Source organism: Punica granatum, chromosome 4 (genome assembly GCF_007655135.1).
Source record: "Punica granatum isolate Tunisia-2019 chromosome 4, ASM765513v2, whole genome shotgun sequence".
Classification (NCBI taxonomy): domain Eukaryota; kingdom Viridiplantae; phylum Streptophyta; class Magnoliopsida; order Myrtales; family Lythraceae; genus Punica; species Punica granatum.
The window spans coordinates 25,443,172-25,461,487 of NC_045130.1; the positions used below are offsets into that span (position 1 = coordinate 25,443,172).

Here is an 18,316-nt window from a genome sequence, read left to right on the forward strand (position 1 = left end):
TCCTTATCGTCAAGAATTCAATCAATCACACTCTTTCTCCTATTCTTGACCACCGGATCATCCTTGTCTGACTTTCTTCCTTTTTCTGAGCTCCTAATCAAGCTTTCAATCACAGTGTTTCTTTCAAACAGAATAACCCTCTCAAACATAAGCCAAGTCAAATTATAGATATGCAAGAATATAAATATACACATGCCAAAAGTTTATATTTTCATTGCTTACCAAAAGAAAGAAAGAAAGAGATTACAACCATGACAACAAATATTGGATTCAATCGAGGATCCAAATAATATTCCGACAAACTAAATCAAATATATGTGCTCAAAGAATTGCAAGAACTTATGTAAAACCTGATATGCAAAACCTAATTGTTTAATGATATTTCCAATCCTCAACTGCTTAGTATCATTTTTCCTATTGTGCAGTGCAATGTAAATTTCAACAAGCAGACATAAGCCCATTCTTATTCATTAACAGATCCAAACCATAAATAACTCAAATGTTGAATAAGCATGGAGTTCAAATGAATCCTAGCAAAATATCCACAATTATCCAAAAATTACTCGGGGATCACGCTTCAACTTAAGTCTACAGGATCTCCTAACCTAGGCTCTGATACCAAAATTGTCACGACTTGAAATTTCGATAGAACTTTTCCTAAATTTCATCGAATCCATTATCACATAAAAACTTACTTCACATAAATTTCCAAAGTATATAACCAATCCATCAACTCTAATAGGTATATACACTTTTCCGAAGATTTCTTTTTCGCTGTCACATCAGTGATACAACTAAACAAAATCTTCAGGTCGTAACATTCTAAAGTCCATTCTATACAAAAATGATATCTATCAAATAACTAAGGTTCCTACCTAGTCCTCAAAGCTGATCCCCGATATCAAAAAGTGGTTTCTCCGAGCAATTAGAAGCTTATCTGGAAAAAAGTATGCAGGGTGTGAGCTGCATCTCAGTGAGCACTAAATTCCAAAGCAAAATGAATAATATTAAGAGATAAATGTATTTTAGACAACTAAATATTCATATATATAGTAGTAGCATAACCAAGTCTATCAATTAATTCACCAACACGACATATTAGACATACGTACAAATGATTACTAAGTTCATTCATCAACAATCAATTGCCCTTATAACCATATAAAACTATTATTAGAATTAACATTTAACCCAACATCATCTTGCACTCATAGCCTAACTAAATCAAATTAGCAACAACACGGCTTCCACATAATAATTCAGACAATCATAACAATCATCACATTTACAGCAATCCAACCAAATAAACAATATACAACACAACCAAATCAATATAACCATAAGGTTGCATTTCCTCGCAACAGAGTTATGACGGTACCGTGACCCCACACATCTCGCTCATACCATTCTCAACTTCCAATATCCACATCTCATAAGCGGGGGCCGCCTATTAACTTCTGGCGGTAAGAGTTGACCTCAATTTGTATTTCGTCGGGTCTTAGTGGCCCATCAGGCCCCTTTTTTTATTCCACCGGGTTTAGCGGCCGATCAAGCCCCTGCTTATATTCCGCCGGATTCAGCGGCCGATCATGCCCCTACTTATATTCCGCCGAGTCCAGCGGCCGATCAGGCCCTATTTGTATTCCGCTGGGTCCAGCGGCCGATCTGGCCCATTTTTATATTCCGCCGGGTCCAGAGGCCGATCAAGCCCCTATTTATATTCCGCCAAGTCCAGCGGCCGATCTAGCCCATGTTTATATTTCGCAGGGTCCAGCGGCCGATCAGGCCTATTTTATACTCCGCCGGGTCCAGCGGTCCCATGGCTATATTTAAACAATACAAGCATAATCAATTGCAATCATGCCACCTCACCTCATACATCATCATACACTAGCACAATTCCAATCACATTACAATGGCAGCATGTTATCATCATATCTCTCATACACAATCAGATTACACAATCACACTACATATCTCAAATCAAAATGAAACAAAATAGGCAATATTTCTCAAATCAATTCACACAACATAAGCAGACTGATTTCTCAATCTCTAACTATCACAACACTCTTCTTAAATAATTTATATAACTATAATAGATCATTTTATAAGGAAATAGAATATTCACATAATATATATATATATATATTATTTCACAATGGAATAAAGTACTCACCGGTAACTCCCAAAAATAAATCACCAAGTTCATGTCTTCGAGATACCTGGCTTTAGTATGCTTCATCCCAATCCATGTCGATAATCTATGCTCAACCTCTCTCTCTCTCTCTCAGTTGTGCCCTATTCTTCTTCTTTGTTTTCTCCGCTGCTGTCAGAACAATGGAAGAGAAATAAAGCAGCTGAACCCCAAAACAAAGGAAGAATGGAAGAAATAAATAGCCTAATAGCATGGCGGTGGAAATGGGGTGTGCTCGGGAAGGAGAGAAGAAAGGTTGGCCCACGTGAGGTCCATGGCACCACACTTTTTTTTTTTAAACAACCACAAAAGTACATTACGTGTATGATATATATATGTACATATATATATATATATATGTTTGAAAATGAAATCTGACGTACCATCACAAAAAAGTACCTTACATGTATAATATATATATATATATATATATGCATATGTTTGAAAATAAAGTCTGATGGGTCTCACACCTCTGCCTTAATTAGAAATCAACGACCCTTAGATCTTGATCTTTTCCCTCTAATCACCATTGATTCACCATATATATGCAAAAACTCTCCTCTCTCCCCTTTCCACTTTGAAGTCAGCAGCCCCTTCCTCCTTGCCGGTGAGGCCATCCGTGGCCTATCTCGGCCAGCGAACCACCTCTTTTCGACTATCCAAGACCACTACCACACCGTTTTCAACCTTTTGAGTCCATTCCCGATGTTATTTTCATGATTAGAAGCGTCTTTCCACCCCAAAACTAACAGAATAGCGGCTGTCCTCCTCCATAGCCTTCTCCTCTCGCGGTTTCCATTGGAGCCGCCACTAGCTCTTGGGTTCCTTATACCCGTGAGCTCTTCCTTGGCTTGTCTACTCATTAGACAAGTCCACCTCATAGGTTGTTCGTTGTGTTGGGGTCGAGGGACTTCAAACCGGCGAGAAGCGTTGCCAATTGAAGATTTGCAGCTATTGAGATGCATCCTTATCTCGTAGGGACAAGGCCGAATCTCTTGAACCTAGATCGATGATTAGGACTTGTGATTGATGAATTGATGTGTGTTTGATGGGTTGATTGGTGATGATTGATGCTAAATTCATGTTTGGATGACGTTTATGATTATTAATGTATTTGGGCATCAAAATCACGAAATTCTCCTCACATGAATATTAACTAATCAATACGTGACTTTAATCACTTGGAATCAATAAAATGGATGGCGAAATGACTTGGAATGGCCATGCAACCATGCTGTACAAAATTTAAATGTGATGAAAATGGATTGATTTTGATGGATATTGACGAGATTCGGATGATTAAAGGCATGTATAGTGATGATGAATCAATAGTGACCTCCATGGTGAACTTCTCGTCAATTTGATGTGGTTTATGGCCAAAATCTCATATGAATCCAAACATGTAAACACATCCTAAAAGATCAGGGAAATCGAAAATTGGATTCCTTGTGAACATGGATTAATCTTTTTTGGACTTATGTGCATGAAACCGGGATTAACTTCAACTCGAATCTTAAAAATTGGAGTTGCTTATGTGGGAAGAAACCCATATGAACATGGAATTGATAATGATTGGGTGATAAATGACTCAAATTGATAGAAACTCACATTGGATATATGAAATGGGTTAAGGGGAGTCGGGTCCAACCCCCCATACACTCGGCCGAAACAAAGGAGTACGATCGATGTTATCTTTCCTAGCTAAGTTGATTCGATGTGGACTTGTGATGAATTTGGCCTGTAGAGTGGAAATTGCGTGATGATCATGATGTTTTGATTCATGACTTAGACGATGATAACAAATGATTGTGTGCGGTGGATTGCTGATAATACCACGAATTAAACCCACACAAAGAAATTAACCACATAAACTCGGCTTTACAGACTTAAAAACGGTTGATTTGTGCAAAAATCGAGCCCGAAAGACACCGACACGCAAATCAAGGTGAACCACGATCAAGAGAGCATCACAAACCTCATAGCCGCCTTGGCTCGAATGGAAGAGGACAGACCCGAATGCTCAATTGACCCAATTTGGTGCATTCGGGTCTGTCCTTTCCCTTCCAAGTGGGTCGGGTGGTCGCGGGGCTTGAAAAAGCCCATTGGGCCTCCGTTGGAGTCTGATGGGTCAGTCCGGGCTATGCACACCCTTTTCGCAAATTAAGGTGCATAAGAAATGAGAAAAAATGATTTTCGAAAACCAATTTGTCACAATTTTGGAAAATTAAGTCGGTTTAAGCAAGACATGTAAATCTTTTTGAAATAAACTCGAATTGACTCTTTAAAACCCTCATGAGATCTATTAGAGTCGAGTCATTTCTATCTTGACTTGATGACTTCCAGTCACAAACCGGATGGGCTCATCGAATCTAATATGGGCCAAAGCCCGTTATAGACTCCATGAATCGATCCGTACCAGTCTCCGGCCCTTCAGGGATCCAAACCGATATCACTTTATGAAAGTCGAGTAGGGCAGGTGAGCATGAGTGGAAAAAGAGTCATGGACTGACATATTTGAAAATCGAGCGGAGAGAATTCGTTTGGACATGTTATGATTAAATAAACAAAATCACAAAAAAAAAAGAAATAGATGGGCTTTAGTAAATTAGTGGATGTGGGCTCATATTTGATCATGCATGAAAAATCATGCATTAAAAAAAATGCAATTAGGATATTGGATAATGGGCTAAGAATTCTAGAGTAAAAAGGTAGGCTTGGGCCTATGTAAGGCCCATCCCAAGTTGAGTTGAACCGTGATTCATGTTATCATGCATATATATAAGTTTGGGCATAAGCCCATGGAATATTTTAATCCATGATCCATGCATACATATTCATCCAAGCCCAATTAAGGCCGATGATCATTACATATAGTCACATGTTCGAGTGAGCCCCAATTGCTCAATTTGAGTAGGATCGTGTGAGATGCGGGATGACCTAACTCATTCGGCAAATAATTAAAATTTGGCAAACCTTAGGCAAATAGAGTACCGAAAGGGCACATGACTCGTAGATCGTGTGTAATAGAACCCCCGAACCTACTCTTTGGTTCATAGACCTTCACTTTAAAGACATAGGTGGTAGAGTTGGCTACAAATTCTTGTCTTTTGGTGACTAATCGGTCTGGGTTCCAACGATCCCAAATAGATAGTGGTGACTCCTGTACGGACCCGAATGTGGACTCTCATCGGGGCCCGTATGCGCGCTTTTGGATCGAGTGACTTGGGAGTGTCCACCTTCCCGAGGATGCGTGACGGACGCGTGTGAGAAAGAGTCGCCACTTATCATTTTACGACCCGAAGGTCGAGGTCAGATAAGTTACCCGGGTCTAGGGGTATGAAACACCTAGTTTTGCTAAGGCATTGATCATGTGGAACTGGAAAGTTCGAGTTCGGGGGTTCATGTTACGTGCGGGCTTATATCCCGCACGCCCTTTCGGTACTCTAGCTTGCTAGGCTTGCATGTTTGAATTATTTACATTGTGAATTATGTTGCGCTTGACTTGCACGTTTTAACATCGGAAATTCGGTGAATTAAACGATGTCGGTTGAGAAGTCGAGAGAGAAGTAAACTCGCGTGTCGGGGAATCGGTTCACAATCTTGCGTTACAATTCATCAAACTATGATGTTTGAATTCCTACGTGAATCGGAACCACGAAATCTTGGGATTACTCTTGTCTGGGCAACCATTTGACCAATTCGATTGATTCGACTGGGATTCTTACAGAATGAATGTACAAAATAAATCCTTACAATGCTCTCAAAATAATAAATACAAAATACAAATGATTAAATCTCAGTCAGTTCGCTTTCGATTATTATTTCGCTCCGACTCGCCGTGAGTTCAAGGAAAAATCGAAAAACAGAAATTCAACTGAACTCTCAGTGAATAGGGCGTTGGACCCTGTGTTCGATGGTTAGGGCGTTGAACCATAAGTGCAATGCGTCCTACGGGTCGGGCTTGACTCGCATGGACAAACAAGAGCATAAAAGTAACAAACAACCTGCAAATTGCAGACAATGTGTTTGTTATTGCCGAGTGTACGTGGATTAACAAATTATTAACTCAGGGGTATTTTGCAAGCAAATGCCAAATGCTAAGCAAACAATCGTGCAAAACATTTTGCATTCGGCTTTGTTTTGAGAACTTGACAAAGAGAGTCAAATCTAGTATGTGTGGATTGTTTTTACAGCTGTTATGTATTGTGATACTGAATTTCTACTGAATTAGCCAAACTAGTGTTTTGACTCTAGATTTGGAATCTAGAATTCCTCATAACCATTATCTAGTATTTGATTAGGTCGAGTGAAAGGTTAATCATCATTTTGCATGTTTTCTGACAGAGATAACCGTTCTAGTTACCTGAGTCTACGCTAGGATGACAGAAACTCATCAGTGGATAAGAAAAGGCTTTGTAGATGAACCTGCACCTGAACAGGTAGCTCGTTCATATCCTGATACCGTAGTGTTTCTGTCAAGCTAACCCTAGGGGTGTCGCTGAATTGTGAAAAGACGATTCTGTTATTTATTTGAAAATTATTTTCAGAAAAGGGAAAACATAGCAGTGTGGGCCACCTCGGCCTGTAACCAGTGTCAACCAATTCCCTGGATCGTCCAAGGTTATGCAAGAATCTCGAAAAAGCCAAAGAACCGGTCGGTCTAACCGGAAGTGATATAGAAAGATCTTCTGTATCCTGACCTGAGTTACTTAAAATCAGGTAAAAACTCAAGTCGAGACACAGAAGTCCTTTCTAAATATCCATTATACATCAGTCTATGCGTTTCGGGTTTTGAAATAGACAAGTTTTGAAAAGGGCATTAACGTCATTTGACAACTCATCGACGCGAGTTATCAGTTAATTACCAATTCATGCAAACTTATCAGTGCCAAGTGGGTTTAATCATATGAACGTCCCGATTAACCCGTTTGTGAATTTACAGTTTAAAAATAAATGCCGAATACAATAAATGTACGGGTTACAGACAATCAGACAGATCATGAATTGATCCACTAAAAGCTTAATTTAATGAAAATAATTCATGATACGACGACTAAGACGGGTCCAGGAAGATCGAGGATAATTTGGTCAAAATGACCAAAATACCCTTGGAACCCAAATGGCCCCGAAAGAGTCACTAATACATTAATCCATGCATTTTTACTTTAAAAACAATGTTTTAAAGTTGTTAGCATGCGGGATTTGCACAATATTAAAATTGCAATTTGTACAAAATCTGATAAATAGATTTCATCGAGGTAAAGAGATCGTTCTTGACCCGAATAAGGTCAAAGAACTCTCAGCTCTTTCCTCTTGGGAATAGCCGTGGGTTTCTTTGACCCGTTTCAGGTTTCAAGCTTTCTCTTTCACCCAATTTCGACTATTTCTCGTATGCTCAAACGTTAAACACAGTAAATAACACGTATTTAACAAAGCCGGTATCGCCATGAGTTTGAAAAACGCATTCAAGCATACAAACATGCACAAACACGTTATTTATGGAATCGATAAAATAATACCGGCTCCATGGATGTGGGAAACCATAAAAATTCGGGAGACAATTCAAATCGGGGCAAGGAAACCGATCTTGACCCGAAAAGGTCAAGATTACCCTTCGGTTACCTCTCCAAGAGGTTAATCCGAGAGGTATCTCAGCTTTTCCGGGTCGATATGGTTTCCTCGACTTCGATTTAAACGATGATAAACATGCATGATATAACATGGAAATTGCATAAAGATTAAGGGTGCTTTTGGATTCAGAGTTAAAGTAACTTTGATTTTGATTTTTATTTTGATTATAGAAAAGGACAAATGAGATGTGATTATAAATTTGACTTGGGAAACGTGTGTTTTTGTTGTGTAGTGTGTTGAGTTAAAGTTAAAGTTAAAGTTAAAGTTAAAAATTTTTGCTTTTGAATCCAAACAGGGCCTAAAACTTGGAAGTGAAACATGCATAAAACCCCTTATAACCTCCATAAACGCAATAAAAACGTAACAGTCCTAGCTCCTCTAAGTCGATAATGGTCATACCTAGTCCCGGGATGCGGGATGGGACTGTAAAAAGTTGGGTTGGACCTTTGGTGGGTCGGGTTTGGGCTGGTTTTCGTTGAACTGGCACAACAGACCCGATCGAAAGCTGTCTCGACCCGACTATGCAGTTTTCGGGTCAGAGGTCACCACGGTAGCGTTCGATGGAATTTTGATACAAGGTCAGTGGCTCCTGACTCCTAACTGACCCCCGGAGGTGGCTGTGGTGGTCATTTGGTTCTGATGTGGATTTTTAGAGTCCAATATTGGCTATCTTCCGATGGTCGAGCGAACTATCGGAAAATAGTACCGTCCGTAATGTATTCTGAAAATGTCGGTTTGGATGTCGTATGGGCTTCCTGTTTGCTCTGTATGTTACTGGATGATTCTATATGTTCTTCTGTCATGTGCTTGAATAATCTGCCTATCTCTATTGACTTGAGAAAGAATAACAATTTACTGCTCTGTCGAGCTTTCTTCTGCATGGATGCTCAAGTCGTAGTTTGGATTGCTGTTGATAAGCATCGTTGAATTGGTGAGCTAAAATGAGGTGCTGACAACTCCTTTAGTTCGATTAATCCAGATGGAGAGTGACCCAAGTTTCATTTTATGTGCAGATCCAATGTTCGCACAATTACCATCCTTACCATTAAATGCTTTCACCCCTAATTTTTCTTACTTTCTTACTAGCTAGGGATTGGAATACTTACCATTGTGGCTTGTTTGGTTTTAAAACATTTTTTAACTCTACTTCACTTTAATTCCACTTATCTCCAATTCAACAACAGAATTATTACTTTATTCTTTTTTCTTCAATTTTTTTAACCATTCAATTCAATACATGCTAGTCACCTTCTCCAACCCAAGCCAGCCATCATTGCGTATGGCAAGGTTGCTAGTAGAGGCCACTTGCAACCTTGTCGATGGCGATGGTTTCCACATCAGCCAAGTGAAGAGAGATCCCACAGCTAGGGGAAGAAAGATCTACTAGGCGAGGACATAGAGAGAACCCACTGCTAGGGGGCTTAATGCAGCTGCCACCGGGACGAAAGTAAGTTGCTGGTAGCCTCAGAGACCACAAGCTACCGTGCTTATGACGATGGTGGCTGTCATCTGGCCACTACAGTCGTGTGTCGCGAAGAGAGAGTAGTACGAGAGAGAAGAAAACTCTACTTTCGATTTCAAACAAAGTAAAGCGAATGCACCAAAATGGTCAAGCAACCGACACTCAAAAATTGACAGTGAAATTTTCTCAAATTTTAGTTTTATTTTTAAAACATATAGATATAGAACGAATTTTTAAAATAAAACTAAAAATTCATTTTTCTAAAAAAATCTTTATATATCTGTATGTTTTAAAAATAAAAATAAACTTCATTTTTCTAAAAAATTAAAATATTTCATAAAATAGTGACCGGTTTCACAAATCTATATTTATTTGCTTTAAAAAATTAAAATTAAAAATATAAAAAATAAAGAAAACTTAGAAAATTGAAAAAGTAATGAACGGTCCAACAAATCTATATCTAAATATTTTTCAAAATTTTAAAAAATTATTTTTTTGAAAAAAATCAAAAGATCGATAAAATTTCATTCAGAAACGGAGCGTTATAGGACCATCTGACCCGGCCAATCTTGATCCTGCTTTCATATAAAAAAAATTAACGGGAATTATAATAACCGCATTAACAAAATTTGACAGAAAATATTCATATGGTATCTAGTATATATTTATTTATGAAGACTCTAAGCACACGAGATATACATATGTCCGCCACATAAGCTATGCTTAATCTTCTGGATGACTTCATGGCTTAAAATCAGATTTTACTAAGAAAGTGAAAATTCGACTATTAGGTTAATTCCATCAGATCTAGATTTATTTCTTTGTCGACCTAAGGTTCCTTTAATTTTTGTTTTTATTTTTATTTTTTTGTCCCCTGTGGCCATTAGAATAATTAAGGGTTGAAGACTTGAAGAAGACCTCAAATAATTAAATCCAACGCTTTCGAGCCAACCCATGCCCAAAACCTTTTTCCTCATTTAATGTGATTTGCTTTTTTTTTTCTTTTTTCTTTTTTCTGTTACGAAGAAGGCTTAAGACAATATCTAATATAATAAAAGATAAATTATAAATAATTAATAAGGGGAACAGATAGTTTTATCAGGTTTTAAATTTACGATCTTTAGATTAACAGATGAGAACGTGTGTCACTATATTATATCCTCTTTTCATTTGTGATTCACTTTTTCAGTTTCTCCGTATGGATGTGTCATCGTTTGTTCGGTGAGGGATATATGTATATATACGTCGATTATACGTTGATTGGATTTAAGATAGTGACACCCCTCTATAGCGAAAATCAAAACCAAAGCCTTTTATTTAATATATAGAGAGATGTCACTATACTAAATCCAATCTCCAAAGCTGTTACATTTATTTGCGAGAAAGTTGTCACCTTTCACTTATTGCTAAAAGCTATGTAGCCACTTTTTTCCTTTTTTTTTTTGCTAATTTTCTTAGAAAATTAAGAAAAAAAAAAGGATGGAGTTTAGTGCAGTGGCGTAAGTCCCAACTCAAAATCATGAAATCTCATATTCTATTCTCATCAATGAGATTTATGTGCATCTTTATTTAAGCTTCATTATTCTTACACTAGACCACGATCCTCTCTTATAACTAAAAAAATCGGAAAAAACTATAGTATTATGAAACTTTTCTCATCAGTTATAAATAAGTCCCGTGAGTATAAAAGGAGTTTTTTTTATCGAGTTTAAAAGAGAAAGTTAGGAACAAAAAATATAAGAATATGAAAATTTTATTGGTGACATTCGAATTTGAAATCTCTTGACTTCAGATCAAAAACAATGTCACGATATCAAACCTCATTTCTACTGCATTACCGAAATTAATTTATTGTCAAGGAAACTGCACGTGTCCTTTTAATTTCTTTTCCCGTCCTCGTATAATATAATCCTAAAAGAAAATAAAATAAAATTCTGCACAAAATCATGCATAAAAGGCTGCAAGAGGGACCGCACTCTGGATTCGGGAAAGGCAGGATGCAACTTAGATGAGATCCAATTGGAATGAGTTATGTCGCCAAAATAAATTGGAAAAGAGTTAATGACAAGCTTTTTGATTGATTCAAAGGGGAAGTTTGTTTGAAGAAGAGATGTTGATGCAGTGCTTTAAGGCGCCGTTTGGAACCAAAAGATTATAAAATTAATTCTCACAAGTGAAATTTATGGTACTCCTTTATTTAGTTTTATTTCGTTTTCTTGAATAAAAGGGAAGTTTGTTGTTTGCAAGCGTGGTCGGAAATAATTTTTATAAAAAGAAAATACTTATATATTATTTATTATTATTACTTTTTTGGGGTTCTGATTGTATGTCACGAGGGCGGTGAAGAAGAGAGGACCTTCACAAAGTTCATTTTATATCATCAACAACCAGCTCTTTTTCCTCCATGGAAACAAACCCAAAGCTTGGCAAACAAGTAAAACGCTTACCCGGCGGCTCCTCAGAAGAAGATCATATCGAGGCTTCTGACCTCCGGAATGAAATCCTCTTGCCAGGCCTACCGAATCACCTTGCCCATCGCTGCCTCTCGTCTGTCCACCCAACCCTCCTATACCGCGTCTGCCGTTCATGGCGCCGCCTCATCTACTCCCCTTCTTTCCCCCCATTCTTCACCCTCTATGCCCTTGTCTCACAACCTCAGCCCCATATGAACCAAGAGAGTAACAACAACTACTTCTTCTGCCTCGACCCACTATCATCAACTTGGCAGCACCTCCCCAGCCCACCAATGGAGTCGCCTGTCCGGCTCCTCCATCGCCACCCATCTTTCCTGTCCCGGAAGTTGTCGATTCAGTCGGTGACTGTGTCCGACCACCTGGTTCTCGTCGCGGCCTCAAACGACCAATTCCAGCCTGCACTAGCCTGCCCGCTCGTCTTCCGCCCACTTACCAAGCAGTGGTTCTTCGGCCCGCAGATCTCAGTACCCCGCCGATGGTGTGCCACCGGCTCGGTGGGAAGCAGGGTCTTTGTGGCAAGTGGGGTTGGGATCCACTACCGTGGCGATGTGGCGCGGTCGATGGAGGAGTGGGACCTAAGGAAGGATTCCAAGGAGTGGAAGTGGGAGAGCAAGGCAGGGTTCAAAGACGGCAGGTTCAGTAGGGAGGCTATAGAGGCTGTCGGATATGGAGGGAAACTTTGCATGGTGAACGTGAAGGGCAATGCGATCAAGGAAGGTGCGCTGTACGACGTCGAGACAGATCAGTGGGAGGAGATGCCTCAGGGCATGGTAGCAGGCTGGAATGGGCCAGTTGCAGCCATGGACGAGAGCACCATGTACGTGATCGACGAGGCAGATGGAGCCTTGAGCCAGTATGATGGAGAGAAAGACAGGTGGGATGTGCTCCTCGTGTCGGATCTACTCAAGGGGGCGGAGCAAATTGCTGCGGCAAGGGGAAGGGCATGTGTCGTGTGTGCGAACGGGGGTAGGATCGCTGTGGTTGATGTTGTGACCAGGCCCGTCAAGGTTTGGGTCGTGCAGCCGCCCCCTCTGTTGCAAGTCGTAGCCCTGCATATACTTCCAAGGATGACTCGACAAATGGAATAGCAAGTTTCAAGTTTAATATTAAGCTATATAATGTTGATGTATTTCGTATTCATGAGAGAAGGGGTAAGCTTCCTGAAGAGGGAATACTGTTTGAATGCGGTGTACAAGAGCAAAGACAATGGATTTATTTCATAATCGTGGGTGCGCATGTGAAAAATCGAACCAAGATTCAACAATTTTCTTTTAGCTGAATGCTACGACGCTTGCTTTTATTGATAAACTGCAAGCAGAGTTTATTGCATAAGAACATAGACCAAGCTTCTGAGCTACTACTAGGAAACCAAAATTGGCGAACTACGAAAAGATACATCACAAATTGGGAAAATTTAAAAGCATGTCTACTTTTCTATTCATTTTCTAAATTTATTACTGCACAAAAAATTTAAAAGCGTGTTTACTATAATAATAAGTTAGAAAATTCTTTGCTCTAAAAAAATTTAAGCAATATTCTTAATAAGTAAAAACTTATATATACATAATACATTATGATAAGTTAGAAATTTTTTTACCTAAATCATGTAAATAAAAATATAACTCAATTTTTTGGTTACCATATAACTCAATTTTATTTTTAATATAAAACATAATACATTATGATAAGTTGATCTTACAGTTATTAATACATAAACGCACTTTTGCAACCACATAAATCAATAAAAATCTTCAACTGACTCGTTATGATTGGAAAAATAGAGATTCAGGATTTTTTTTTTTTGATAATTTTAGAGTAAAATATTTGAGATGACCATCGTTTGAGAAGACTTTGAACTAAATTTATAAGTAGAAAAGTAAATAAAAAAAGTCATAAATTAGAAAATAGAAATGGAAACAATCAATTAATGGAAAAGCGAAGAAATGAATAAAAAAACTTTTATTAAAGAGGACGTAGCGCAGTGGCGCATGCTCTTGTCTGACAATCAAAATATTTCAAGTTCAATACCCGATTGGACTATCCGTACCCATTTATTAATTTCAAGGATTTCTACTTTTTGCACTACATTTAGAGACCTCCCTTATAACAAAAAAAAATTTCTAATTCATGTACAAACTTGAACAATGAAGAAAAAAAAATTCGATTTTTTTTCATTTCTATAAAAGTAAACATATTTTTTGCGGTTTTCAAATTTTGAAAATTTTTATAGGAAAAAGTGATTGTAAACAGGCCTTTAATTTTTCCTACCAAAGAAAAAACATGATACAATTTAATTTTCTACTATTTTCCCTTAATAAATTACCGAGTCAATATAAGGTTTCAGGTTCGATACTCGTTATGTACTGGCATTCGCATTCACCTGGTAACCAAGAGATTTCAATTTCAATACTTGTTATGGGATTATGTATGCTCTTTTATTAGCTAATATGATTATTATTTCATTAGTAACCAAGAGATTTCAGTTTTGATACTTGTTATGGGATTGTGTATGCTCTTTTATTAGCTAATAGGATTATTATTTCATTGTACTAGACACATGGCTCTAGTTATAACGGGAAAATAGTTTACCGACCCAATCATATATGCTAGGAATATATACACATTTATGTCTATATATATACACATATATATATATATATACATATAGTGTTAAGGTTCCACGATACACGCATAATGATTTCATGATTGGCATTTCTGTATGCACAACAGTAGCAAGCTTCGACCAAAAAGCGAAACCGAATCATCCTTATTAAATCTGTGGACATTAAAAACACTAAAAGATCTTTTATTCCTACTTTTAGATTCTAGTAGGAAAAGAAAAGATTCGAGGACGTAGAATATTCAAAGGAAAGTTCACATATAAAGTGAAAACGAGACGGTTATTAATAAAGTCACAATAAAGCTAGCGAATTGCAAGGGAAGAGGCCGTGACTAGAAAAGGAAAACATTGAGAAAGGGATTCAATACATTGGTTCTTAATTTCGACTAAAAACAATGAGATTTTGAGTCCAAATATTACCACTGAAAATTTATGTGATTTTATATTTTCTCTTACATTATTTTTCTATAGGGTGCAAGGAAGACACTTGAGCCTAATATAAAATAAAAATTCTAATCTTAATATTTAATAAAAGAGCACGTGGTAGTTCTACTGAATATCAAATCTAAAATCTTCTAATTACCAGACAAGAACTCCTTTGTACTACATCTTTTTAATTCCTCTTTCGTTATTTTTTACTAGACTCTTACGCATCTCTTCTAATAAGGAAAATCAGTAAAATAACCATAAGATATACAGAGAAGGGAAAGTCTCCCCTTTTATTTCAATTCTAGAGAGAGAGGGTATTTGCTTTTGGGGTTGGTGATCGGCGGGGACACCCCCACCCCTCTCTCTCCTGTTTGTCCCTGTCTCTTTGATTTTTAATATCATCTTTTATTTTAATTTAATTAAAAATTTTAAAGAACTCATTTTTTACATTCATTTTTCGCACATCGCGGTAGATGCAAATTTAGACGAGTGATAAATCGATTGTAGCCCAAGAGGTCGGCCCAAGAGAAGAAAGCGGGCCTAGATATTCACAATCAAAGGGATCGACTTGCAACCAAAGGTCCACAAGACATCAGGCCTAAAGCTCACAACAACACCCGATTAGGTCCATCCATTAGGTCCATCAAACACTTGGGCATGATATCTGGAGCTCGAGCTAGTGGGACCCAGTTCAAGCTCAAGGCGAACATGGCAATAATGGTAGAGATTGAAATGTACAATAGGATTATGTCCATGTTGGAGAATTCCTCATAAACTCATTCATTCCATATGAAATGAGCGTCCAAGATATCGTCAAAGGTGAAGAAGATTAAATGTACGTATCGTTTCCCTTGATTGGAGAATCTCTTATTTGTGTGCATGAGGTAATCAATTGGAAAGAGAAGATTATATGAATGCATAATTCATTTGGATGTTTGACTTCTGTAAGCTCAAGATGGAAAGAGGATTTCCACATGCAGAGATATATATACATGGCACTAAAAGGAAAGAGAAATATTGCATGGGAGAAAGATATGGGCATGTTGCACATTTCTATTTATAATTTGATTTCCTTTCATTAGATTTGATTTCAACAATTAGAAATTATGGAGATTTATTCTCCAAGATTGCTAGGTTGTCTATTCCTTTTATTAGAGTTATATGTTTCGGCAATAATTGATGAGCATATCTCCAAGTAGGTAAGTTTTGTTCAAGGATAGTTATTGTTCATTTTTACTGTATTCTTGGTATCCGTCCTTTTACCCATCTCGATTTCCGGATTGAGGAAGCATACACGTTTGCTTGATTTCTCTCGGTTGTACAAGATCGAGATCCAGGCATTCACGAAATTTCTGGGGATCATGACTGTACTATCATAGCAATCGGCCTCCAGCCCATTCTAGTTAACTAACACTATACTATGAGCTTACTAACGGTAGGTCGTGAGCTGACTATTGTCTGAGATTAACTTTGGGGCCATCTCGACGTTGTAAATTTGACTCATTATTGGGGAGAATCTTAGCCCGATGACTACTCCCCTAAAATCCAGCCGCCGTCTAATCTTACGGACCTTTGAGGGTGTGGTGAAATGCTCTAGTATGGTAAGGCCACTAGTGTTTCACAGCAATCCATGGGACTGTACCTTGGCACATCTGGCATCCTAATCTCGTTAGAGATCCGCCAAGCCGAGCGTCAAAGATAGATTAGTGTGATTAACTCGAAATACTTATTTTTTATTTATAATACCACATTAGCACCATCTAGCAAAAAATATAATGTCCAGACTAAAGTGTTAAAAAGGCAAAAGGTTGAGGACACAAATGATAAAAAATATGTTTAGGAAAAAAATACAAAATTGTCAAATATGGAGGTCCAAAGTGTCTTTTTTACTTCTTTATATTCCTATTGACACATGATTTTTGGTTGTGCGAACCCGAATTTCGTCTCGTCGAGGCCCGCATGCGTACGCCCGGTCACACGGCTTAGAAGTATCCACATTCCCGAGGGAACGTGTGATGGATGCACGCATGAGAAGGAGTCGCTAATATCTGTTTGCGATCCAGAAGTCGAGGGCCGATGAGCTACCCGAGTCTAGGAGTAAGGAATATACCTAGTTTACTAAAGCATATGATCTCGCGAAACCAAGTGTTCTAAGTTCAAGGGTTTTGTTTCGTGCAAGCCTATATCCTGCATGCCATGTCGATACTTTAGTTTGTCAAGGGTTTGTCATTTTTAGTTTTGTTTACCATATGAGTTAGGTTTCGTTCATCTCGCTATATTTGATACTGTAAATTCGTAGAGAAACGATTGATTCGAACTAAGAGCCCAAGAGAGGAGTAGACCCACACATCGAGGGCTCGGCCTATCATCCTCACACTATGGTTCATCAGACCATGATGGTCAATTTCCGGGCGGGCCAAGATCGTGAAACATTGAGCTTACTTATCCCTGGGGACTCAGACCGACTCGGTCGGTTCGACACTCGAACCTCTCGGTAGCCAACCGAGATCATTACATGAATAAATATAAAAATAAATTCCTTGCATTGTACTCTCAATAATAAATGCAAATACATTAATGAGATCCCAGTCCGTTCGCGTTTGACCAATAGTTCGCTCGCACTTACCGTGAGTTTGAAAGACCGAAATTGAAATTAATGGAACGCAGGCTCATGAGAGCTAGAGGTCAAGTTCGACCGAACCAGTAGATCCCAAGATGACTGAATGGTCCTCGAGACGGCCACGGATCATTCGAGCTCCCGAATGGCTATCTAAACTCGAGATTAGACCCTATACTGCGCTCGGGTCACACGCACTCGGTGTGTGGGGGCATTGGACCTCGTGATCAATGGCTTGGGGCAATGGACCTTGTGTTAATCGTGCCCTAAGGGCTAATCGCAAGAAAAATAGACAAGTATAGATAGGAAACAGATAAAAATAGATAAAATAGACAAGTGGTGAGTTATTTGTCAAATTTATGTGATTATCAGATTTTGAACTCGGGATTGCTTAATAGACATGTCTCTATGCTAAGCAGATAAAAACAGAATGGTCATGCATGATGAAACTCAGCCATAGGCCTCCCTGAAGGGTATGTAACATTCAGTTTTGCTTAGAAAGGACTCGACAGACATGTTATATGTCGTCAAGCCCTAGGTGTGGGTTCGTTTTAAGTTTATCTGTTTTATGATACTGATAGATTATGATAGAGATTTGTTTTGCCAAATCCTAAAACCTAGGGTTTTATCCACCCGTTCTCCCGTATTTGATTATGCCAAGTTCGGAATTAATCCAATTTCGTGTTTTGACCTAGTCTAAACATAAACTTAGGAAAGCAAGACGCAAAACACCATGGGGGTGCTAAGGTCTCTGCTTATGTTCTATGGAGGACCGGACAACCTTTCACGGGCCTTCTCCGCTCGCGTCTCTCATCCATGTTCCTAAACGCCTGAATCTATATTAGAATGATAGAAGCATTTTGGTTGGATAAAGTGGACTATGCAG

The 18,316-nt window shown here is 38.4% G+C and overlaps 1 protein-coding gene across 1 annotated transcript; it reads left to right on the forward strand.

Moving 5' to 3' along the window:
* The first annotated feature begins 11,670 nt into the window (after window positions 1-11,670).
* On the forward strand, window positions 11,671-12,989 carry LOC116203142 (F-box/kelch-repeat protein SKIP25-like). The gene has a single exon (XM_031534806.1). The coding sequence runs from the start codon at window positions 11,695-11,697 to the stop codon at window positions 12,850-12,852; it is 1,158 nt and encodes a 385-aa protein (XP_031390666.1). The 5' UTR covers window positions 11,671-11,694; the 3' UTR covers window positions 12,853-12,989.
* Window positions 12,990-18,316: the final 5,327 nt, after the last annotated feature.

Bases quoted from the DNA above. Each gene is read 5' to 3' on its own strand.
- LOC116203142 (XM_031534806.1), top strand. From the start codon at position 11,695: ATGGAAACAAACCCAAAGCTTGGCAAACAAGTAAAACGCTTACCCGGC.